The sequence below is a fragment of the Postia placenta genome (assembly GCF_002117355.1).
Source record: "Postia placenta MAD-698-R-SB12 unplaced genomic scaffold POSPLAscaffold_22, whole genome shotgun sequence".
Lineage (NCBI taxonomy): Eukaryota > Fungi > Basidiomycota > Agaricomycetes > Polyporales > Adustoporiaceae > Rhodonia > Rhodonia placenta.
Window position 1 is genome coordinate 363,009 of NW_020169853.1, and position 22,922 is coordinate 385,930.

A 22,922-nucleotide genomic window follows, 5' to 3' on the forward strand; every position below is an offset into this window, starting at 1 on the left:
CGAAGGAACTCAATTTCGCTGTTATTTCGGACATTAACTATGCGCAGGTTGAATCTGGCTATACACTTGCTTAGGTGCTACTCTCCTGAAGGCTAACCGTATCGGCAGACTGTCCATCTATGGCTGTAAACCAAAGCTGGCGAAGCAGCTGCGTACATCGGTACATTGCTCTTTACGACTGAGTTCATAAGCCACGCCACCTTGGGGGTCTTATCATTTTGCAAATGTCCTTGACGCTGTGTTCCTAGGGTCATAAGTCTCCGTCTGCTGGTAGGTCCATCCCAGGCTTCAAGTTGGTCATTCACATTTTACCACTCTCGACATGGTCAGGGAAGTAGCACCTGAGATCATCGACCACATCATCGATTTCCTCCAAGACGACTCCAGTGCACTATGCTGCTGCACGTTAGTGCACCCATCTTGGCTGCCCCGTAGCCGGTTCCATCTCTTCCGCAAGGTGTCTCTCCGCTCCCGGCCTTCATTAATCGCCCTGCACTCCGTCCTCACGAGCCCGCGCATCCAAGACCACCTCAGATGCACACGCGAGCTTCTTGTCGAGCACGACGTCGCCGCCGAATGGGCGGAGCTCGTCCCCGAGCTGTTCGCCCCGCACATGCGCGAGCTCGAGTCCCTTGCGTTGCACGACGCCCGCTTCTATGGGACCGCGCCCCACGCCCCGCTCTTTACCTCCATCGCCTCGCTCACGCTCGTCTCGTGCGTGTTCCGCACGTGGCACAAGCTGCAGTGCATGCTCTGCGGCCTCCCCCGCCTCCGCGAGCTCTGCATGGTCGCCATCGCGTGGCGCCGCCGGAATGCGCCCGACAACTCGGACCCGCCCCCGGGGAACGAGCTGCGCCTGCGCGCACTGCATGTCGAGGACGTGGCGTCCGGGGAGCTCTGTGACTTGCTGGACTGGCTCGTGAGCACGGCTTCGGGCCTTGAGGCGACTGTCCGCTCTCTCCGCCTCATACCGCGCGATCTCAAGGGCTGGCAGGTGTCGGCTAGCCGACTGCTCGTAGCGCTAGGTCGGTCTCTCGAGCATGTCGAGATCCCCATCGTGCGCATCGACGGTTGGTGATCCAGGCGTTGTGCATGCTGTCCAGTTTACTGATCCACGGCGCGTCACAGGTGACAACCTCGGTCTCGTTCACAACACGAGACTAGGGACCATACGCTTGCGGTACAGGTTCTCCGAGCCGTGCGCGCGTGCCATGGCCCGGATATCGGCGATGGTCAACACCATCGCCTCCCGCCGCCTGGAGTGTTTCCGCTTAGACATTATCTTCAGGCTGGACTTGCACAGCTTTAACATCGAAAGAGAGTTGCAAAACTTTGAGACTGACACGGTCTGGGCACGATTTGACGCGTCCATCACGGCGGGCATCTTCAACAATGTTAAGGAAGCCTGGATCCACCTCGAGTGGCATCTTCGAGAGTCGACCTCCGTGGAGAGCTTTGATCGCGCGCACAGGGCTTTCCAAGCCGGACTGCGTCAGACTCTGTGGGAGCGTCGAGGCATCCTGAAGGCGACGCATGCAGTATTCAACCATGAGTAGTGCTTGGGCCCCGCCGTCACTTTTACGTGCATTGCGTCGATGATCGTCCTGTTATGCGTGTATCGAGATTTAGGTCAAAAAGAGACCGCATCCTGTCTCGTCTTCTCCATGATTCGCTCCGGTCGCACGTTATACGAATTACCGTACCATGCATATACAGTTCGGTCCTAGACATCCGGTCAGAAGGGGAACCAGCCTCCACAGACTCACGGCATACTTATCTCCTTGAGCACCGCCCTCTTGTGCAGAATTGCGAGCATAAGGGCCCTAAAGCCGCTCTGAACCAGCTGACCGCCCCGAATTCGAAGTGATCATGATCAATTGGCAGTCGCGCCGTACAGATGAAGGATAAAAACTCAATACCATCATCACGAGTCGCTCTGCAGACCTCTTCGCAATCCCCGCGGCCTATTGTAAAGCCTCTTCGTACACGTACACGTTCGAAATGACAGCGTAAGCGGGCGAAGTTGGAGCTCTTGATCTGGGGCTCTGGTAGAGCGGCTGGACGGTTCTAGATACTACAGGAGCAAAAACCCCTTCTGTCATAGGGGCCAGGTCTGATCATGGGCTCGTATAAGGGCCCGTTATAATCGAGGAAGCCCAGCCAACTTCGCCCAGTGATTGGGTGTGCTCCGCCCTCACACCGAGCAGCGACCGCGAACGGCTTGTCCGCCGTTGAAGATGACCTCGACAATCGACCCCAAGACGATCGGCAAGCCCGGTGCTCGCACTGTGCGCAAGCATGTCCGGTCTCTCACGGGTGAATGGGTCACTATATGCGCGGTGGGACGTGTGCACTAACTGCGTGGACATGCAGGCTATACTCCCGAGACCGACGAAACGGGGAAGGAGAAGTGGCCGCGAGGGGACGAAAAGGCGTGGAAGACTTCCATGCGCGGTCTCGACACCGGTGAGAGATCCATTACCGTCCGTGCTGCTGCAGTCGTACTCTGAACGAAGGCGAATGTTCCTGCCATCTCGCGGTGATTCGAGGATGAGAGCGTGGCCGACGTTGAAGATGGTCTCGGAGGGGCGCTTGATGAAGCGATTCCTCTCGATCTCTTCTTGCTCGGCTACGCTCTTCATTATACTCGGCTATGAACCATCATCCACACCGTTGGACGTGTCGATGCTTCATAGCGTCACGCCGCTTCCTTCCAATCTTTGGAATCATTCGCATAAGAATCAAACTCTGACAGCACATGTATGTGTTCTTCGGCGTGGAGAAATGACGTGAAGGTACATTCGTATCGTAGCTGGGAGTCGCCCATGGGTAGCCGCGCGCGCCGCGCATATCGTACTGAGCGTTGTGTCCGCCTGCGAGAACTTGTAGATCGTGCACTGCTCTGAAAGCCTTGTCTGTGTTGACTGACCTAACTGACCACCGAATTTCGCTTCCTTTTTTCTCCGGCGCGTCATCAGCGCGAGCATTGACGTCTCTTGTGTAACACAACTTAACTTCCCTTCCAGATATCCCATCTATCACGAAGTCTATTGTAGGCCATGTCCAAACCTCGCTTGCACAACAAGCACACAACTTGGACGACCTCGGCGCGTACCAAGCCGCAGCGTTGTCTGTGCGGGACAATTTGATCGTGAGTATATGCGTGCCTTCTTCCGCATTATCAATCTGACACTATACACAGCTAAACTGGAATGAGACCCAAATGCACTACACACGCAAGGAGCCCAAGCGCGCATACTACCTGTCGCTCGAGTTCCTCATGGGGCGCACGCTCGATAACGCGCTGCTCAACCTCGGGCTGAAGCCGAAATACGACGACAGCATCTCGCAGCTCGGGTTCCGCCTCGAGGACCTGCTCGAGCAGGAGCGGGATGCGGCTCTGGGCAACGGCGGCCTTGGACGGCTCGCGGCGTGCTACCTCGACTCGTCCGCGTCACAGGAGCTCCCCGTGTGGGGATACGGCCTGCGCTACAAGTACGGCATCTTCCAGCAGCTCATCGCGCCCGACGGCAGCCAGCTCGAGGCACCGGACCCGTGGCTCGAGCACGACAACCCGTGGGAGCTCCCGCGCCTGGACGTCACGTACGAGGTGCGCTTCTATGGGCACTCGGAGCGTCTAGACAACATGAAGGCCGTCTGGAGCGGTGGGCAGGAGGTCTTGGCCATGGCCTACGACACGATGATCCCCGGATACGAGACGAAGAGCACGAACAACTTGAGGTTGTGGGAGAGCAAGCCGAAGCGCGGCTTTGATCTTCAGAGTTTCAATGGTGGGTCGTTGAAACACCCCCGGCGCACATCACTTGTGCTGAATCTCTAGCCCAGCTGGTGATTATGAGCGTGCCGTCGAGTCTTCCAACAGCGCCGCGGCGATCACTTCGGTGCTTTACCCGAATGACCACACCACCTGTATGTCCTCTGCTATAGAGTTTCGGCAGTGTGCTCATTTCACCCGCAGTCGGCAAGGAGCTTCGTTTGAAGCAGCAGTACTTCTGGACCGCAGCCAGCTTGGCTGACATCATGCGTCGGTTCAAGAACCTCGGCAAGCCAATTTCTGAGTTCCCTGACTGTAGGTCGCAACCGAGATCCGCTACCGCACGTTTGTTTCTGACACAGGGCTTTTTTAGATGTCGCAATACAGCTGAACGATGTATGTACATGATATTGCCTGAGTTTACGCGCGTGAATCGAGCGCCACGAGAATATACTGATCGCGACGCATAGACCCACCCAACCCTCGCCATTCCTGAATTGATGCGCATCTTTGTCGACGAGGAGGACGTTCCCTGGGATGCAGCATGGCAGCTTGTCACCAACACGTTCTTCTTCACCAACCACACGGTCTTGCCTGTGCGTTATTACATGAGCATCTCTATGTTCTGCCACCTAACCTGATGCCATAATCTCTTAGGAAGCTCTGGAGGTATGCTGCTAGTTTTGTGACTTTTGTATTAATTGATTGAATATTCCGTTAGAAATGGCCGGTACCACTGATGCAGAATTTGCTCCCTCGGTTCGCGGGTTCCTCTTCTCATTCGACTGCACGATTCCTGATAGCTTTTTGCTCCAGACACATGCAGATTATCTTCGATATTGTATGTCATCACACCTGTCATGTTCGACGCTTACTGAAGTTAGTCCCGTCTATAGAACTTGTAAGAGGCACCGCTTCCCTTCCTATGAACGTGGTCACTAACATCATCATATCGTGCAACACAAGAATATTCCTGCAAGGTGTGTAACGTAGACTGTCATTGGCAGCTTGCAGACTGAAATTGTCGTTTCAGTGGTCGAGAAGAAGTTCCCCGGCGACCGTGAAAGGCTTGCTCGGATGTCCCTCATTGAGGGTAAATTGATTTCCACACGTCATAGGGTATCTCATTGATTACTTTGCTCATAGAGGGGTACCCTCAGAACATCCGCATGGCGAACCTCGCGTGTATAGGTACGTGTCTATGATGCGCACGGCTTAGGGAAGCGCTCATCGTACTGGCGTAGGGAGTCGAAAGGTCAACGGAGTAGCTGAGGTCTGTCCTGCTACCAGTCACCAGGGATTTCCATCCCTGACCCGAATTTCGTGACAGCTACACAGTGAGCTTGTCAGGTTAACCATTATGAAAGACTTTGTCGACCTCTACGGCGTTAGCAAGTGAGTGCGAATCCATTACTTTACTGTTTCCTCTAGTTGACCATCCGCGGCTAGGTTCTCCAATGTGACGAACGGCAGTGCGTGAATTGCATAATTGAGTGTGTACGTACACTGTGATGTGCTGATCCATACTATGCAGTCACCCCACGGCGCTGGCTCGATCAGGTCCGTAAATCGGGATCCGTAGAGGATGATGACTGACGAAAAAGAACAGTGCAACCCCCGGTTGAGCAACCTCATTAGCGAGACCCTCAAGCTTCCAAAGGCAGTGTTCCTCAAGGACCTGTATAAGCTGGAGGTCCGCATGTCCTGTTGAATCATATGTGATATTGGTTACTGACATATAATGCACACAGGGGCTTCTCCAGTTTGCTGATGACCCGGCGTTCCAAAAGAAGTGGGCTGCGGTGAAACAAAGCAACAAGGAGCGTCTTGCGCAGCATGTGCAGACGACACTTGGTCTTAAAATTAATACGCATGCTATGTTCGATGTGCAGATTAAGGTGAGCCGCCTGCGGTACTGCCTACACAATGACGGGCTCTGATGGATTCTCCAAGCGTCTGCACGAGTATAAGGTCAGTTGGGACAACCCCGCCTTCGAGTAGATGGACGTTCAACCGTTTCTTCCTTAGCGTCAAACCCTCAATATCATGGGCGTCATTCACGTATGTCCTGACTGCCTAGTGTATTCATCAGCTTTACTGAATCTCTTGCTGCAGAGGTACCTCACCTTGAAGGACATGACGCCAGCCGAACGGAAGAAGGTGAATCCTAAGGTCGTCCTCTTTGCTGGTAAAGCGGCTCCTGGGTGTAAGTGATGGGTACGACTTGTGCAAGGATTTCATTAACGGTCAACTGTGCAGATTACGTCGCCAAACTGGTATGCATCTCATGAAGTCTGAAGTCATCCTCGGCTAAGATCAGTTGCAGACTATCCGCCTCATCGTCAATGTCGCTCGCATCATTAACGCCGATGCCGACACCAAGGACTATCTCCAGCTCTACTTTTTGCCCGACTATTCCGTCTCGCTCGCTGAGGTTCTGATCCCGGCGTCTGACATCAGTCAACACATATCAACAGCTGGAACGGAGGCGTCGGGAACCTCCAACATGAAGTTCTGCCTGAATGGTGGTCTGCTGGTTGGCACTGTTGGTCAGTGCGCCATTGGCCCGCTTATTGATGTCGAGTCTATAATGTGCATTCGCAGACGGGGCCAATATCGAGATCGCAGAAGAAGTTGGAGAACAGAACGTCTGTGAGTATACCTCTTCTCTCAACGGTACGGCTGTAACTCATGGCAGTCTCTATCCAGTCTTCTTCGGACACTTGACGCCTGCAGTGGAGGATCTCCGGTATAAGCACATGTACCACCCAGTGCCTGTCGAGCAAAAGTGTCCTCCGCTAGCTCGTGTACTCAACGAGGTGTCGGCTGGACGTTTCGGTGATGGAGGAGTCTACGAGCCGTACGTCGCTGAGTACCACCTGATCATCTGCTGAGCTTACGTACTGTTCGAAAGGCTCTTGAACACTATTAGGCAGCACGACTACTACCTGCTCACTGAAGACTTCGATTCATGTAAGTCAACACCTATGATCATGGAGTGTTCATCTCATAGCCTCGCAGACATCCAGGCCTTGAAGTTGGTTGACGAAGCATACCAAGATCGTACCGAGTGGATCAAGAAGAGCATCAGAACCACTGCAAAGGTTTGTGCATATAAGATCTGCTACCCATGCAAGTGTTGACTCCTTTATAGATGGGCAAGTTCAGCTCAGATCGCGCAATCCAAGATTATGCTCAGGAGTATTGGAACATCGAGAGTACCAAACCAGAGTAAATCTTTGGAGGCACCTCAACTTCAGTGGTATATCGTTGCATCAATAACATTGGCGCCGGGGTGGATCATGGAACGAAGTAAATAGCATCAACTCACATGAATGTCCTTACGATGAGTACTAGAAGAATGTAAGAGTAAAGGCATTCCAATCCGGAAAATAATAAAAACCGTAGGGATATCACAACAACGGCTACCGACACAGCATAGTAGACTGCCAACGCATAGTGATGATGATAAGAAAGCGGGAAGCATCGAGGGAGACGGGTATCATTCGGTAAACATAACACACCAGACACCAGACAGCATCACGACGAGCTGCCCAGACGAGCCGCATCTAGCCGTCGCTCTCATGCAACAACGGAGTAGTAAGTAGAATAATCGGAGGCATAGAAACAAGAAGGCAGATCCAGTACTGAACAATCAATCCTCAACAGAGGACTCATTCTGCGCCTCCGTCACCTGAGGCTCTGAGGGCTCCCTCTGCGCTTCCGTTGTCTGAGTCTCCTCAGCTGGAGGTTGCAGGATCGGAGCTTCGTCTCTCTCATCTGCAACGTGCAAAAGTAAGCAATTGAACACGCATGTCAAGGGGCTGCAAGCGTACTGCGCAAGATAGTTGTTTCAGGTACGCCATCATGCACATCGCCTGATACCTCTTCGGTTGTGGCCTCAGCCCCTTCCTGGGCAGGCTGTTCCTCTTCAGGCACGAACGGGGCCGATTGTTCGGCAGGTGAATGGGACTGTTCCAGAATAGCAGGAGCAGGTAAAGAGACGTCTTGCACTTGAGTTTGACTGATTGCCTCCGGCTCGGACACAGCGGAAGCCAGCACGTTTTCGGTCGTCTTGGCGTTCTCACTCTCCGCTCCTCCCCCGACCTGTACGCTTCGGGAGGGAGAATCTTGTTCTGCAGTGACATCAATATCTGCGGTATTTCCTGTCCCCGTTTCTTCTGAGTCTGTACCCAAATCCTCCACGAATCTCGACTGAGACCCAGAGACAGGCAGACTGCTGACAGGAGTACCAACATCTTGATCGGGCACATCTCTGCCAGAAACGGTCTCAGATACAGCCTGCTGTACACTTCCTTCTGCGCCCTGCGTAACTTCAGGAGATGCAATAGATGTGGTAAGTGGCTCCTCGACAACATGAGGCTGACTTTCGGCTGTTTCGCTTCCAGCTATGTCAGGGGTACTTGGCGCCACCTCCGCAATGGGAGCCTCGCGATCGGCCAGCTGTTGAGATACTTCTGCCAGAGTCGCAGGTTCGCTAGTGCTAAGGGCGACTTCGGGACCGGGAGTCTCGCCCGCTAGGACAACATGCTCGGGTGCAGGGGGCAATGGCTTAGCCTCAGGTGCCGACGCGTGTTCAGTGAGCGTATCAGTAGGCACTACGACATCCTCAGGAATTGATGGAGTTGGCTTCACCTCGGCAGGTTCTTCATCTTGTTTGATCCGCTGCGTGGCAGACACGCCTTCTCCAGCAGGAGAGGCTTGCTCCGCCTCCACGATGGGAACCGCTGTGAGCTCGGATGTCTTGATCTGAGTGCCGTTCGCGGCTGCGCCAGTGACTGTAGCACTGGTGCCTCCGCCGACATCAATATTGTTCAAGCCCAGTCCCTTCGGTTCCACCGCCTTGGCCTCCTTACTCGGAGATGGGGCCTCCTTCTCCGGCTCTTCAGATAGGATCTCGCCCATCTCGCCCACACGCGGAGACATCGTCGCCTTCTTGCGCGCCGGGAGCTTGGTGTCTGACCCAATAGTTGGGCTGGTCGAGAAGAACGTGAAACGCCTCTTCGCCGCATTGAAGGTAGCGCTCTTGCGCGTCGACGAGATGTTCGAACGCAGAGAGGGCCGTGGTGAGGATGCACGGTTAGGAGTCGTCGGCGAGGCGGGCTGCGGCTCAGGCGGCGGCGGTGGACGAGTGAAGACCTGCTCGAGGATAAGCCAGTTGATCGGCTTCCTGCCATCCTCAGCAGGTGCAAATGGCTTAAGCTGGCAAACAACGAAGTTCGGCCAGTCAGACGCAATGGGATCGAGTAAAGCGTCACTCCAGAAGTCGACGAACGCCTCATCAAGTTGTGTCAATTCGGTGCGTGTCGTCTTTGACTTGGTCGGAACAACATTGCGAGCCGCGGGTTGCTCCGCAACCGAACTATTGCCTTGCGGAGGAGGGGACGATCTGCGCCTTCTGCTTGACTTGCGCATGATGGGCGATGGCTGCGTCTTCTCGAGATCGCTGTCTAAGAGCGTCTTCGCGAAGTCAGAGCCCAGTGAGCTGTCGCCGAACCCAATGCTCGAAAAGTCCGACCAATCCTTGGTAGCGACGACATTGTCTGTCGAACTTGTGCCGTTCATTATACTGATGCGAGATGCTTGGGTTTTGCCATCCGAGGGACCTGCCGAGGCAGAGCGGCCTCGAGTAACCCGTCGAACAAGTCGGTTTGAAGCAGGATTAGTCAATCTGATCGTGGGCACACTACTAGAGCTCTCAGCGGGTACGAGCGACAAGAGCCGTATCGTCTCGTCGGCGAACACTCGAGACAGGGTAGGATAATTACCAGAAGCGGACTCCGCTGAAGCTTCACCGTCCGTGGTGGTAGCCTCACGCTTTATTGCGTCCCATATGTCTTGATACTGGCCGCTTTGAGAGATAACCTCCGCCTTAATTGCATCAGCAATAATGCGAAGGGGGTGCTGTTTGGGCCGTGGAGTTGTGAAGTCCGGCAGCTGCGTTTCGACACGGACATGCAGTGCGTCGTACCGGCGACTAGACAGGCGGGGTCGAGGGAGTAGACCCTCCTCGATAGTTGATGCTCTGGTATAAGGATAGCTTGCAACCAGCTCGGATAGACGCAGAGGCATCTTCTTGCGAGTCATCTCGTCCCTATTCGTTGTACATTCAACGAGGAATATTAGACAAGCAGGATGCACATACCTGATCTGTGCTAGGAAGATATGCTCCAGAATGCGCCCTGCACGCTCCCACCGCGCATAGAACGACGCCCAGTCGTCCCCGTCCTCAGTCCGCTGGGCCGCAAGCAACCAGAGCCCAATGAATTTAGTTAGTTTGCTACCGGAGATTCCATTGCGCTCCGAATGTGCTGCAAGAGAAGAGACAAGTTCGAGAGTGGAAACGAGGAGCTGGAGATGTGCCGGAGGTAGCTGTGGCACCAGAATCTCAGAGAAAGCACTGGGCGGATGATGCTTCTCCCGCTCGGTCTCGTAGAATGCAGTATACCATTGCCATGGATTGGTGTTAGGACCACCAAAAGAGTCGCCTTCTAGACGCACATGCCGGAGGGCCCATCGCAGCACGGCAGCAATGTCATGCGGCGAGCGAGTATACTCCAGCTCGGTATTGAATATGATTTGTGGGGAAGAAGGAGTGGGAGAGAGCGTGGTGATCGGGCTCTTGGGAGCCAGCGATAAAATGAAGAGGGAAATGAGCCTGCGCTGCAAGTCAGGCGAAGTAGAGTACCAGTGGGGATGCATCACGCCCAGCGTCTCGAGGTCTGCGGTAGCACCGGTCAATTTCAACATGAAACAGGATGGTCCATGACATACCGCCATGGTCGATAATCGCCGCAGAGCACGCCTTCACGAGCAAGAGCGCCTCCAAAGGGGTGAGTCGCCTCTCTCCAATGATATTGTCGGGCAGAATGCTGTGATCGTCCGGGTCTGCTTCGAACACGACACCTAACGCGCGTGTTTTCTCTTCTTTGGGAATTGGAAGGCTCAAGGTAAGGTGCGGCACATCGGCGGCAGCCTTAGATGCGTCAGAACGAGGAGAAACAGGGCGAGGAGAACGCGCTCTGAACAGAGGGAAACCGGGGGCCTTGTCCTTCTCTTTCTCCTTTTCCTTCTGGCTGCCGTTCCCGTGTGCTACAGAGTCGGCGAAGTGCGTCGCGGAGGGAGATATAGTAGGAGAGACAGCTTCAAACTTGCCTTCGAGCAATGAAGCGGCAGAGTTGCGCTTGTGTCCGCGGCCGGGCTCTTTCTCCTCCTTTTTACGCGCGAAGACTTTGGACAAGAAGGAAGGCATGATAAAGATTAGATGAAAGAAGGTAAGCGGTGCGATGCATGCAGTAGGCGTCGACAATGGGCTCGACGACGAGGACGGGGTACGCAGCGATGGGCGCAACAGCTACAAGCGCGTTCGAAGGTCTGTGGGGAATATGTTGCACATAATCCAAATATGGTAAGTATGCCGTACATTTCGCGGAATGTTGTTAGATAGGCCTCGACTTCTGAAATGACGATAGCCAACTGGTGACACCAGTCTGAATGCTCGTGAGGCGAGGTCGCATAGTTTCCATGGATTGTGACCTGGATCTCGACAAGAGGACACTGAGCAAAACATGGATGGATGGATCAAGAAAGATGAGGTAAATGAGGTATGTAATATGAGATACAACACACGGTGGTAGCAACGTCCGAGCCTCCTGTACCACACGCTAAAGAATCCAGCAGACAACACCTCCACAACTAGAACAAGCACTCCACATGACCGTCGCTCTGTACGTCCAGTCATAAACGCTTCAATGCCTTCTTCCGCTTCTCCGCGCCAGCCACGCCGGCTGCAGATCTCTTTACTGCTTTCGCGGGTCCTGCACCCACCGGAATATTGACCGCTACTGCCACATTCGAATCAGCGGTGCCCAGGGGCGCCGGAGACGTCAGTCGCTCCTTCGTCGTGGTAGTTTTCTCGCTTGAAATGGATGATGCCGACGTGGACGTCGCGAACACGTTTGATGGCGATGATTGCAGAGGCATTGCTGGTGTCGACGTTGCAATTTTCTGCATCGCTGGGGTTGAGGGGACGGAGAAGGGCGCGATTGCGGTGGCTAGCGCAGGGGTAACCGACGCTGCTTTAGTCGTCTGCGGTTTCGACGTCGACGCTTCCGGCGGCGACGAAGACGTGACAAATTCTGTTGGCTTCATCCGGGGTGTTGCATGTACACTTGTGATCAGCTTTGCCCGTTCGCAGTAGCTGTCATAGTTTTCGAGAAGCAGCTTGCCCGCTTCCTCATCTAGCGCTGATTCGGGATTCGGATAAATCAGCAGGCATTTGACCGTTACAAGAATGTGCCCGATGCCGTATGATGACTTCCAGTCCTTCTTCAGTGTGTTCACACAGATCTCGCCTGCTGACGACACGTTTGGATGGAAGATTTTTGTCAAGAATCGGCCTGCCGAAGAATTAGTGAATTACTGGTTCAGTAATGAGCGAGACATACATTTGGGTGGTGCTGCCGGAAATTCTTCCGTGAAGTGGAATTTAACCCTGAAGTAACCACCGGCGTACGGAGTTCCCTCTGTTTTGATGTGAAGTCAGCACGGACGAGAACATTGATCACGGAGGCATTGAGATACGGAGAAGTGGAGATGAATTAGCACCGACAGGGTCCCTTCGTCAGTGGCTCCGCTTCACGCAGGCCGTCAGTGCAGCGATTATGAGAAAGGCACGTTAGTGATCAAGGATGTGTCTAGTTATTCGCGACGATTACCAGTACCGTGCACAAGCAGCCGGCACCTACGACCACTATGCACGACCTGTAGGTCGTACAGATATCAAAGGCTCAGGCAGATACTGAATGAGACTGCTATCGAGTCAAAGGTGGCCTTATACAGCGGCAGATGCCCCTGAGTGTGCACTTGCAGTCATCTCGCGGCTACCGTGAAGCAAGAGACCCGTGCACGTGTGAAATCGCGTCAAAACACTGACCTGGTCCTTCAATAATTCCAGTCACGTCCAGCATATTATCCTCGCTGGCGACAACGCGTATGCCTTCCGGTGGACTCGTTTGAAGCTCACTCAGCTCGCGCATGAGGCGGCGCATAGCAGCGGGTGCGACAGACTGTAAGTTCAAAATGGAGCACATTAGTATTTGCTATAATGTGTAAAGCATTACAACTGACCATCGTGTGCAAAGATAGACCTGAAGATGCCCAGCTGGAAGTTGAACGCGAAGCGTGTTGGTCAGAAATCAACCGGGGTGGCGCCCGATTCATCTCCGTCTCGTTAAAACGCTTCCCAGTCACGTGCATCTGTCACGCCAATTTCTGCCTCCGTCACAGGGCTTGATCACGGTGTGAAGCTACACATCCGCATTAAACTCAAGTTTATGTTTATTAGCATGTTGTCCTCTGCGATGCAAAATATAAATGAATGACTTCAAGCACATCCTCCAAATACTTCTTACCACTGCATGCAGTATTCAATTTTCTAGTACAATAAATCAAATGAAAATCGAAAGAAAAGTTAATTTATCTAATCAGTACTCTGGCGCCTAATATGGAAGTGAAATCGAAGGAAAATCGATTATGTAATCCGTTTTCCATTGTCTCTTTCGACTTTCCTTCGATTTTTCTTCAATTTCCATTCAATTTCTAGATCAGTAAGATTCAATAGGTGCTATTTGCTTTTAATTCAATTATGATTTGATATTTTGTGCAGGAAAATTGATTACTGCATGCAGTGTACTTGGCAGACGGTGTTTCCACCCTGGCGACATACGCGTGCTTAATTGTACCACGTGATCGTTCTTGGACGCGTCGCGAGCGCCTTCTCCTGCGGTAGACGACCACACTATTGTGGTCATCGCCACACACGTTCCTCGTCTCTGCAACGATGTACGTAGAAGAGCAGTCCGCGTCTCCCCCGCTCAAACGACGGCGTTGCGCAGAAACGGCGACCCAGGCATCCCCCAGTCCGTCGTTCTGGTTCCATGATGGCGACATCATCCTAGGCGTCGAGCAGCACTTGTTCAAGGTTCACCAGAGTCGCCTCAAATGCTCAGTGATATTCTCAGACATGCTTGAAATACCACAGCCGGAGGTCGTGGAGGGCGTGGATGGGAAACCTTTCGTGCAGCTCGCAGACTCGGCACAGGATTGGCATGTGGCGCTGCGATGGATGTATGACCCTTTGTGCGCATTCCGCCGCTCCGAGACGTCGCTTTACCTCACGAGCCTGGTCACGCACAGAACGTTCAATAACATGCCACATCCGGTGCCATGGGCATTGCTTCCCAGCGCACTGCGGATAGCAAACAAATATGAGATCACAGCTCTCCGTAAGTGGGCTGTTGATCGCTTGCATGCCCGCTGGCCCTCTGATCTTGAGCGCATGGACACAAACTCCCTGCCCTGCGCCGCTGGTGAGTCCTCTGTACTACGTGATACCTCACCCGTCTCATGTTGACGCACAGAGGCAATTGTTCTGGCACACGAATGCGACGTCCCATCAATTCTGCCGGCTGCTCTGTATGCGCTTTCTCTCCAGCGCTGGGGATACAACGCAGACGGCGGCCGCGCGCACTTGGTGTTGTCACCGACGGACATGCGCCGGCTGCTCGTTGGCCGTGAGCGCCTCCACGAGTACCGCAGTCAACTCTTGCTGAGCCCGCTCGTCTCACGCCCGCATGGACCACCATTCGAGTCGTGTGGCCAATGTCGCGACGCGCTGCAGCATTACTGGCGTTCGCGGGTCGCATCAGACCCAGAGTCACCATACGAGTGCTGGCTGTTGCGCGAGCTGCACACTGTCGCGTCCGAGCCGGATGAGCTATTTGAGAGCACGCTGTGTACACCTTGCCTTGCTTGGCACCGTGATGTCGCGTGGATGCGTTTTTATGGTTTGAGGGCGTCAATCCCTCAATTCTTCAGCTTGCGGTAACTTAGTGCTTAAGCGGGACTGTGCTTGATCTATCTTGGACCAGACTTGAATGGACACATACATTTGTATTGCCACTACCTTGTGCGCGGGTTAGCTGCTCATATCTGTCATGCACATACTTAATGGGAAAGAATGTGCAACTTCGCCGATGATCGATGGCGCAGACTTATTTTGACTGTAAGTGTGAGTTGTGATGAAAACTTACCCACTCAGGAGCTCAGACTAGTCTCACATCGCGCTGGTGTACAACAATCGATGCGGCGAAGTCCTCTAGGATCAATCTAGGATGACACAGCCAGGATCAGTTGAGACAACTGGGGCGATGACTCCCCTCCATGGCACAAATGGTTATCCTACTTCTTCTTCTTAGGTTTCTTCTTCTTTACTCCAGCCCCGCCCGCTACCCCGGACGTCCCAGGTGTAGGAGTAGCCTCGCGTGCGGCGGCATCCACTGGTTCGGATTTTACATCTGGAGCAGACGCTGGTTTAGGTCGTTGATTCTGCATCTTCTGCATCAAAGAGAGGTTCAAGGCCTCAAATCGGTTGAGGTATATGGATGAGTAAGTCTTGAACTTGATGCACTGCAAAGATACAAAGGTATCAGCGAGGAAAACTGGTAAAACGACAAGGATTACGCACTGTCGTGTTGTCGGTGATCTTCAGCACCAGCTTACCCTCCGACGCCCTCCATTTCACACAATACCGAGCCTAACGTGGACGCCATCAACTTGCTGAGCTCGAAGAAGCACAGAGATACACACTCGGGTGGGAGCCTTTTCATAGAGTGCCTCCGCTGCCTCCTGGAATTCCTGCCAGGACGAGATGTAGACCATGGCAGGATGGAGGTCGGCGGCAGCGTGGAATGCGTGACATGCGGAAGCGAGCGTCACGATGCGAAGTCACGAGGTGTGATCCCCCGCGCTAACCCCGCGTCAGATGGTATCAGAGCACAAGATCGCGCGTTTCAGTCGATACTTATTCGTTGGCCCGACTTTCTTTCCTCTCTATCTCCTCTCCGTCTTAAAAGCTCTCTGTCAGTCCGTGTGTGCTGAGCTGCGAGAAATGTCGACCACCGACAGAAAGCGTAGGGTATAAACAAAAAATGACATCATGCAATTCATCTAACTCTCCGCTGTGTACCGCAGCATTGCCTTTCGTTGCCAACTTCACCGCAGGTGCTATTGCGGGCATCTCAGAAATCTTGACATTCTATCCTCTCGGTGAGTTAGTCTTTAAGTGGTGTTCTACTGTATGTGACCTCTATCGCAGATGTTGTGAGTGAACCGTTAGCGTGCCCCGCGGCGCTGTTCAGTACATAGTGTCATGAGGACTGCAGGTCAAGACACGCATGCAACTGGAGACTGGCAAGTCCACGACCGGGCTAGTGGGCGCGTTCAAGACGATCATTAAGGAAGAAGGGTGCGTGGTGCATGTCGTGCTAGTCAAATGCCTACTCATGATTATTTATGTAGATTTGGACGTCTGTACAGAGGTCTTGTACCCCCATTACTTCTGGAGGCACCAAAGCGCGCTACGAAGTTGTGCGTTGCATTACTGCCTGCTTGTGAAGACCCCACTAAGTTGCTCTCACCCCAGCGCGTCCAATGACTTTTGGGGCAAGACGTACTTGAAAATGACGGGCGACGACAAGATGACCCAGCAGCTCTCCATCCTCACAGGATGCAGCGCAGGCGCGACTGAGAGCTTCGTAGTCGTACCTTTCGAGCTTGTTAAAATCAGGTGCGTGGTTGCGTTCTTAAACGCTTCAAGCGTCTGACGTCTGTGTCAGGCTGCAAGACAAGCTGAGCACATATGCCGGCCCGATGGACGTCGTCAAGAAGGTCATCCAGAAGGAGGGCGTCCTCGGGTTGTACTCGGGCATGGAGGCGACCTTTTGGCGGCACTTCTGGTGGAACGGCGGTTACTTCGGGTGCATCTTCCAAGTCCGAGGGTTACTTCCCAAGGCCGAGGTGCGTCTGAGCGCCGCACCCTGAACCTTCGTGTTTGAGATGATTTATCGGCGAAATACAGTCGGCGAAGGCGCGCTTGATGAATGACCTCATCGCCGGTACGGTAGGCGGGTTTGTAGGTACTGCGATCAACACGCCGTGAGTGTTCTGTTTGTTGACAATATGTTTTCGCCATACTGACGCCCTTTTAGGTTCGACGTGAGTGTCTGGCCGGCGGCCAGATGTTGTTAGGTGCTGAGACGTGTCGTCGTAGGTCGTCAAGTCGCGTATACAGGGCGCCACGAAAGTGCCCGGCGTGGTGCCAAAATACAACTGGACCTACCCTGCGTAAGCTACAATCTTTCCCCCTTCCCTTCCCCTTCTCTTCGCTGGACTTACGTTATACTGCTGTAGCTTGATCACAATTTTCCGAGAAGAGGGGCCTGCTGCGTTGTACAAGGGCTTCGTCCCCAAGGTTCTGCGGCTGGCACCGGGCGGCGGTGTCCTGCTCCTCGTCGTGGAGGTTACACTGAACATGTTCCGCCAAGGTCAGTAATCTGCCTGTGTTCGCGTTGCCTGCCGAGACTGATGCATGTCGTTCCTCGTAGTACTTGGGCCGCCATACCTCTAAGGCGCTAGACCATCCATTCTTTCGCTCTTGGGATGGTATACACAGTTTCCGGACGGGTTGGCCACAGCACGACTAGACAAAATTACGCAATACAGGTTGGGTATCTGTACATTACTTCACACCTACCATGTAGAATATCTACGGTCTTTTCCAATGTTGTATGATGAGTCTGGTGACCACTGAGGTAGTGAGTTATGGATAAGAAATGGTGCAGAATGTGTGGGGTTTCATTCTTCCTTGACCTTGTGCCCTGAAGTCTCGTTCTCGCTTGCCGGGACCTTGCCGCTCGGTGGAGGCGAATCCTGCATGAGAATCTCTCCCACAGCACAGGTACCTGCTGCCCATACGAGCAGTAGCGAGCTGATGCAGAAGAAACTGATGGTCTGCCCAATCTCGAGCCACGAGCCTGAGAGAAACGCGGGCTAAGAGAGCGGTGATGGGAATGAGACAATCTCCGCACCTGTGTCAGTGACATTGAAGAAAAATGTCATGGTCATGACTGTTCGTTCACACGACGGTCAGGGAGGGACATTCATCGGCTAGGAGAAAGGCGCCGTACCATCCGTGATCGTTAGAGCAACCAGGAACAGGCTGAAGGGCGGCAGTCCCAGTCGGGTGTTCAGGATCTGGAAACATGATGCAAGGATGATGTATGGGGCGATAATCTTGAAGATCTGCATGAAATCCGAGTGGGTTGAGCCCCTCTGACAGCTGCAGAAGAGCGAAGTGTTTACCAGAAGGGACGCCATGATGAAGGGGCTGAACACGGGGATAACTCGGAAGACCGGCTCCAAGTAGAAAGAGCTAGAAAAGTGTAAGAGGAGGTTCACTGCGTGGCTTTGCATACACGTACGATATGGATGCGACACTGCATACACATCATGAGTACATAGTTCGAGCAGCGCGTAGAATCGACTTACTTTCCGGTGCCAAAAAAGGCGACCTGCACAAAAAAGAGGAAGAACACAGCGATTCGCAGATCGTCAGCTTTCGGCTTGTACGATGATAAGTCTTTCGGTCGTTGCCCAGCTTCGCCCCGGAAAGCGGCTTCGACATAAACCCATAGAAGTAAGGTGGCGGAGAAGGCACAAAAGAAGAGCCCCTCCACGCTGATGGCTAGGATGACAAAACAAACGGAAAGGCCTAGAAAGAATGGCAGGATCCGTAGGAACGCATCACTCCCTCGATATCTTCGGAAGAGGGGCACTGCAGGTGCAACCGCTGGATACGACGTGTTACGCAAACTCTGCATGCATGTAACCATCGAATACTCACCGAAGAGAATGCGGCGGGAAAGCATAACCGGGAGCCAGTGCGGCAGCGGGCTATATGTATCATTTTGAACGAGGATTACGGAAATCATTATCACAAGGCACTGTGATACAGACAGTCAGGAGGCATGTATCCGTGGAGCTGGCGCAAACCCACCTGAAAGAGTGTCGTCCAAAAGTATCGACCATTTTCGCCATCTTCATGCGATAGCATGACCAGTCCTGCGCCACCTGCGAGCAACATGCAAAGCCCACCCGTCCACCTGAAAGGGTCCAAAGTATAAACGAGCGCTGCTGGAGTACCAAAGGATGCTAACATACACAAGGGGAAGATTCTCTTTCTGGTAAACACTCAAAAGAGGGAAGATGGCGGTCAATGAACATGCCAGGCACCATGCACCCAGCAAGCGCAAGTGCTTGTTGCGAACAGCGTTTGGCCAGAACAACAGCGGCCATACCACGCCAAGTATAACAAAACCGATGCTCCAGATCTCGCGGTGAGTATACCCAGCCTGAGGTAATAGAATGAGAAGTGATCATGAATATTGCGCAAGTTGCAACATACCACCATACTCTCAAGCGCAGCGACAACTAGGCATGCACGCATTGCTAGTCTTACTGCTTTAAGTATTCCAGACTCTCCATCTTGCAGAACCCGCAACATAGGCGTCCACCCATGCAAGAGTGCTTGATGCCAGAAGTAGACCGGGAAGCAGATGTAAAGATAGAAAGACCACGGAGATCGCTGCAAAGCGAACAAGCCCCAGAACACCGACAGAACACCTACTGCGACCGCATTCAGGCCGTTCCCGCGGCCCTTCTCCTGCGCATCGCGCGGTGCGAATATTGACGCGGCACCGAACGCCATCCAGCCTAGGTAAGCGGCGGTGACAATCGCACGGATGAGCGTCCGGTCATACCTGCTCGCAACGTCAATTCCTTGTGAAGACAGCAAGCCACAAGTGATGCGCACGTCTCGAGGTACCGAAGACCGGCCAGGGTGTGTCGAATGAGCTCTGCTGACGCCCCTCTCGCTGCGCTGTACTTTCCTTCGCGGACCAAGCCCTCGATCTCGTTGAGCTCCTTCGCACCGGGGTGATTTGACTTGGACTCTGCGAAGTATGAATATGGGCGGTAGTACAGCGAGTGGGTCTTCTTCGCCTCTGCGGGTGTTACACATATACGTACGTCAGTGGTCGGACACACCCCGAGAGGCAATGTTCAGCGCACCATGTTTCACGTGGTAGTGTTCCAACAGAACCTGCACGATTAATCAACATCTACACATAACATGAACCACAACGCACACCTCCGCATTGACCAGCGCCGCCTTGGCCTGCGTCCGCTCTCCGTCCAGTATACTAAGGTATCCAGGTCGCGTCGGATCTACATCAGGCAGGACACCGACTGAGTTGACTGGCCACTCAGTGCCAAGGAGCGCCGACATGAGGGCGGCGACATCTGCCTGCTCGACATCATGTCGGAGCAGGTGCGAGAGACCCCACGGCGCCGAGTACACGTCATGCGATGAGGGCGTACTGTCCTGTAGCGGGCCGCGGACGCCCCTGCCCCACGCGATAAGCGGTGTCCGAGTGTTGTCCGGGTCTAGTTAATTGAGGACGCGGTGGATATGGGGTTCGTATCGAATGTATATATTGTGCGCTTACCACCATCGCCGTGATTGCCAATCATGGACATGCCGTGGTCGGCGGTAAAGATGAAGCTGGTCTCCTCATCCTTGAAGAAATCCATGAACAGCTCCTCCGTCTGCCGCACGATTTCGTCGACCACCTGAATGTTAGCCATATATTCCTATCGTTGAAGGCGAAGTATCAGCGAAGAAGCGGGAAGAATGAGCGTTTGCGGCGTACCTTGGAGTGCGGGCGGAATGAATGGCCGGTCGTGTCGAGGCCGAGTAAGTGTAGGAAGAAGACCGTTTTGTCCTCACGCAACGTCGCGTCCAGTGCGGCGTCCACAGTTGCGTTATGCAGCAACGTCCGCAACTGTTCGAGGACCCAAGTGTCGAGGCCCGTTGCGTCTGTCTTGAGCGTATAAGCCGCCCGCCTCTCAAATATTCAGATGGTCCGCGAACCTTTAGTGAAGTCCTCCTCGTCTTCATCGTAGCTCCACATATCTACCCTGCCAGGAGTTGCACCCCGTGCAAACATGGGCAAAATATCGGGCGAGCCGAAGGAAAATGTATGACTGGAACGATTGAAAACCGAGTCGAAATCCACCTGTACGCTGTGTAAACAAGGCGACATATCAAGAGAATAAAGTCGGTTATACAGGGTTGGTTTTCCAGCCCTAAAAGTGGCAGCACAAAGTCAGCTGGGACCCCTTTGGAAAAGCAGGTGTGATTACTCGAGTGACCGCGGACACATCCTCGTACATTCCACCTGAAAAAGTGCTTCATTTGTAGTGCTAAGGATTGCGAAAGGCCCATCTGGCATACCTATGAGAGCAACATGCCCCGGCCTGCTTTCGGTTGGGACCCTAGTATGTGACACGCCAAACGCGCCTCGGTTCTGAATAACGGAGCGCATATGAGGCGCCACTACCTCCGGTGCGTCTGGTACTGTGGTAGCGAACCCATTCAGGGCTAACAAGAGATCTGCCCTCAAGCCGTCCGCTGCATGTGGTCAACGAGGCGAGTAGCAGGTTGACAAGCATAATGACTCACCAACAATGAGCACAAGACGTTTGCTTCCCGCATAATCCAGCTTATGTGGTCTCATACCACGGACCACAGGACTCGTGAAATAGCAATCAAAGACGGTGCCGATGTAGACCAGGTGGAAGATCAAGCCAATTAGCAGTAAGTGAAAGACAGAGCCCTTACGTTCCGTGGCACGAGTTAATTCTCTCCTTTGCGCATCTTCCTTTCGGTTCTCATGTCCAGACTGCGTGTTGGTGTCCATGCTTTATGCCGCGACGAAGAAGTTACAAAATGTATGTCAGGTCACGATGACATGGACGTCCGCCGTAGTAGTAATCGCCTGAAAGTGAGTTCCAATATATTCAAGTTGTTTTTGTACGCCCAGGTAAGCCCTTGAAGTAAGAGAGACGAAAAAAAGTGTTTGAAACGGTGCAGAATAGCGTACAGAACAAGTGGTGGCGCGTCTCCCGGAGGGACGTGTACTTAGTCACGTGCGTCGCGACAGGCCAGATCGATCACGGCGATTTGTCGATCTGCTTCCGAGAACTCTCCCTGGTCGCCGGCCCGGGCTCTCCTCGTAGAGTCGCCGCTGCAGCGAGCTGCTCTCGAAAGATCAGTTTCATTTTTAACAGCACTGTAGACCATGGAGGGGGTGCTAGGTGCTTAAGAAGTCAGATTATCTGAGATTGTCCTGAAGATAAGTTCAAGCTCGTAACATCGATGGACATGTGATGAGTCTGACAATGAATGCTCTCGGCTCGGATGGTGGAGCCCTGAAAATCTAGATGGAAAATGCTAGGGTCTGAGAGCCGTATTGACCCGCATGTGTAGTCTCGTTTCCAGACCTTATAGGCGGATCACGTGTGCTGTTACCCCATTGGGTAGCGGAGATCTAAAAACCCCTGCACACTCTCGCCTATAAGGTCTGAGGGGTGTATCCATCACGCGTCACCAAAGTCACTGGTGACGACGCCGTTACCTCTCGCGTCTGCTTGCGTACGTGACTGCGTCCGACGCGCCTCGCGCCGCGCACCTCAAAACTCAGTCGCTAGACAATGTATGCGCATGTATGCTACGGTAGCCAACCTACATAATCATAATGTCGTCTATTCATCCGAGCCCTTGGCTGAGCTCGCTACGTAGTGTCGTTGACGATTCTGACTCCGACCTGGACTCCCCGCCAGCTTCGGACTTGGGCAGCGATATCTTTGACGACCACTCGGGGCTTCTGTCTCTGCAGATGAGTACTGGTGCGTTTTTGCTGCTTCCTCACAGGCTTTCTTGAGGATGGATGCCGAGAGCGTCGAAAGACCATACAAGAACTCGGCAAGAGTGGACATAGCGGGAGCGTCAAGCGCCGGGGCGTGACGGATACCCCCCTCCCTCCCTGCAAAACTCACCAGACGTTAAGGGGGGGAGTCGTGCAGGGTTTTTTGGAACTCCGCGTCCAAATACAGTAATATTCCACGTGATCCCTTCCCCCCCTTAACGTCTGGTTACGAGACTACCGCATGTGATACTCCCAATCCCATCGGTAGTTCCCTTGCCCGTCATGGGTGGGCGCAACATACTTACAGCATGATGTGCGTACCGATGGTTTTACATCTTCACGCTAGAACTTTCCGCTGAATCCTCGCGCGACCTCATGCCCATCCCAGCCCACATCTGCGGGTGCCTTGCTCACAAATACCCTTGTCATGCCGCGCTGATGCCGCGTTGATGCGCCTG

At 53.5% G+C, this 22,922-nt stretch overlaps 9 protein-coding genes across 9 annotated transcripts; 4 read left to right on the forward strand and 5 right to left on the reverse strand.

Annotated features, from left to right (window-relative positions):
- Positions 1–322: 322 nt before the first annotated feature.
- On the forward strand, positions 323–1,556 carry POSPLADRAFT_1062477 (hypothetical protein; the record flags this gene model as incomplete). The annotated part of the gene is made up of 2 exons (XM_024481519.1): positions 323–1,070; positions 1,129–1,556. The coding sequence occupies 2 exons, from the start codon at positions 323–325 to the stop codon at positions 1,554–1,556; spliced, it is 1,176 nt and encodes a 391-aa protein (XP_024333443.1).
- A 681-nt stretch (positions 1,557–2,237) lies between these two features.
- Positions 2,238–7,010, forward strand: POSPLADRAFT_1159530 (glycosyltransferase family 35 protein; the record flags this gene model as incomplete). Its single annotated transcript, XM_024487434.1, has 29 exons — positions 2,238–2,316; positions 2,374–2,466; positions 3,027–3,151; positions 3,203–3,791; positions 3,847–3,930; positions 3,980–4,090; positions 4,149–4,171; positions 4,246–4,371; positions 4,433–4,444; positions 4,497–4,534; positions 4,592–4,616; positions 4,790–4,868; positions 4,922–4,970; positions 5,024–5,048; positions 5,106–5,170; positions 5,225–5,247; positions 5,310–5,335; positions 5,385–5,468; positions 5,527–5,673; positions 5,729–5,746; positions 5,804–5,836; positions 5,891–5,981; positions 6,035–6,051; positions 6,102–6,324; positions 6,380–6,427; positions 6,485–6,635; positions 6,690–6,748; positions 6,797–6,879; positions 6,930–7,010. 29 exons carry the CDS (start codon positions 2,238–2,240, stop codon positions 7,008–7,010), a joined length of 2,607 nt encoding a protein of 868 aa, XP_024333444.1.
- Positions 7,011–8,848: 1,838 nt separating this feature from the next.
- POSPLADRAFT_1096534 (hypothetical protein) lies at positions 8,849–9,091 on the reverse strand (the record flags this gene model as incomplete). Its single annotated transcript, XM_024483134.1, has 1 exon — positions 8,849–9,091. A coding segment is annotated over one exon (243 nt), but the record flags the coding sequence as incomplete, so codon positions are not given.
- Positions 9,092–9,610: 519 nt separating this feature from the next.
- On the reverse strand, positions 9,611–10,498 carry POSPLADRAFT_1159305 (hypothetical protein; the record flags this gene model as incomplete). Its single annotated transcript, XM_024487415.1, has 2 exons — positions 9,611–9,890; positions 9,942–10,498. Coding segments are annotated over 2 exons (837 nt in total), but the record flags the coding sequence as incomplete, so codon positions are not given.
- Positions 10,499–11,387: 889 nt separating this feature from the next.
- On the reverse strand, positions 11,388–12,990 carry POSPLADRAFT_1041906 (hypothetical protein). Its single transcript, XM_024477996.1, has 4 exons — positions 12,926–12,990; positions 12,732–12,864; positions 12,244–12,321; positions 11,388–12,195 (listed from the first exon to the last, which is right to left on the reverse strand). Exons 1-4 carry the CDS (start codon positions 12,926–12,928, stop codon positions 11,534–11,536), a joined length of 876 nt encoding a protein of 291 aa, XP_024333447.1. The 5' UTR covers positions 12,929–12,990; the 3' UTR covers positions 11,388–11,533.
- Positions 12,991–13,724: 734 nt separating this feature from the next.
- Positions 13,725–14,297, forward strand: POSPLADRAFT_1093249 (hypothetical protein; the record flags this gene model as incomplete). The annotated part of the gene is made up of 3 exons (XM_024483107.1): positions 13,725–13,936; positions 13,994–14,166; positions 14,218–14,297. Coding segments are annotated over 3 exons (465 nt in total), but the record flags the coding sequence as incomplete, so codon positions are not given.
- A 740-nt stretch (positions 14,298–15,037) lies between these two features.
- POSPLADRAFT_1159483 (hypothetical protein) lies at positions 15,038–15,517 on the reverse strand (the record flags this gene model as incomplete). The annotated part of the gene is made up of 3 exons (XM_024487426.1): positions 15,038–15,265; positions 15,324–15,392; positions 15,446–15,517. 3 exons carry the CDS (start codon positions 15,515–15,517, stop codon positions 15,038–15,040), a joined length of 369 nt encoding a protein of 122 aa, XP_024333449.1.
- A 103-nt stretch (positions 15,518–15,620) lies between these two features.
- POSPLADRAFT_1050557 (hypothetical protein) lies at positions 15,621–17,264 on the forward strand (the record flags this gene model as incomplete). The annotated part of the gene is made up of 10 exons (XM_024480009.1): positions 15,621–15,645; positions 15,830–15,904; positions 16,013–16,103; positions 16,157–16,225; positions 16,281–16,424; positions 16,474–16,654; positions 16,716–16,769; positions 16,908–16,981; positions 17,048–17,181; positions 17,242–17,264. 10 exons carry the CDS (start codon positions 15,621–15,623, stop codon positions 17,262–17,264), a joined length of 870 nt encoding a protein of 289 aa, XP_024333450.1.
- A 74-nt stretch (positions 17,265–17,338) lies between these two features.
- On the reverse strand, positions 17,339–21,456 carry POSPLADRAFT_1076538 (hypothetical protein; the record flags this gene model as incomplete). The annotated part of the gene is made up of 20 exons (XM_024482926.1): positions 17,339–17,670; positions 17,725–17,763; positions 17,824–17,938; positions 17,999–18,068; positions 18,118–18,132; positions 18,185–18,485; positions 18,540–18,639; positions 18,693–18,798; positions 18,857–19,047; positions 19,101–19,455; positions 19,509–19,698; positions 19,766–19,796; positions 19,845–20,140; positions 20,203–20,347; positions 20,407–20,573; positions 20,628–20,772; positions 20,825–20,842; positions 20,900–20,934; positions 20,991–21,167; positions 21,219–21,456. The coding sequence occupies 20 exons, from the start codon at positions 21,454–21,456 to the stop codon at positions 17,492–17,494; spliced, it is 2,913 nt and encodes a 970-aa protein (XP_024333451.1). The 3' UTR covers positions 17,339–17,491.
- Between the last annotated feature and the right edge of the window lie 1,466 nt (positions 21,457–22,922).

What these genes read in the sequence shown, in the direction of transcription:
- POSPLADRAFT_1041906 (XM_024477996.1), bottom strand. An exon ending in TGGAATTATTGAAGGACCAG is followed by an intron (nt 12,322 to 12,731) that starts GTCAGTGTTTTG and finishes ACATCAAAACAG; the next exon opens with AGGGAACTCCGTACGCCGGT. An exon ending in TCCGGCAGCACCACCCAAAT is followed by an intron (nt 12,196 to 12,243) that starts GTATGTCTCGCT and finishes ATTCTTCGGCAG; the next exon opens with GCCGATTCTTGACAAAAATC.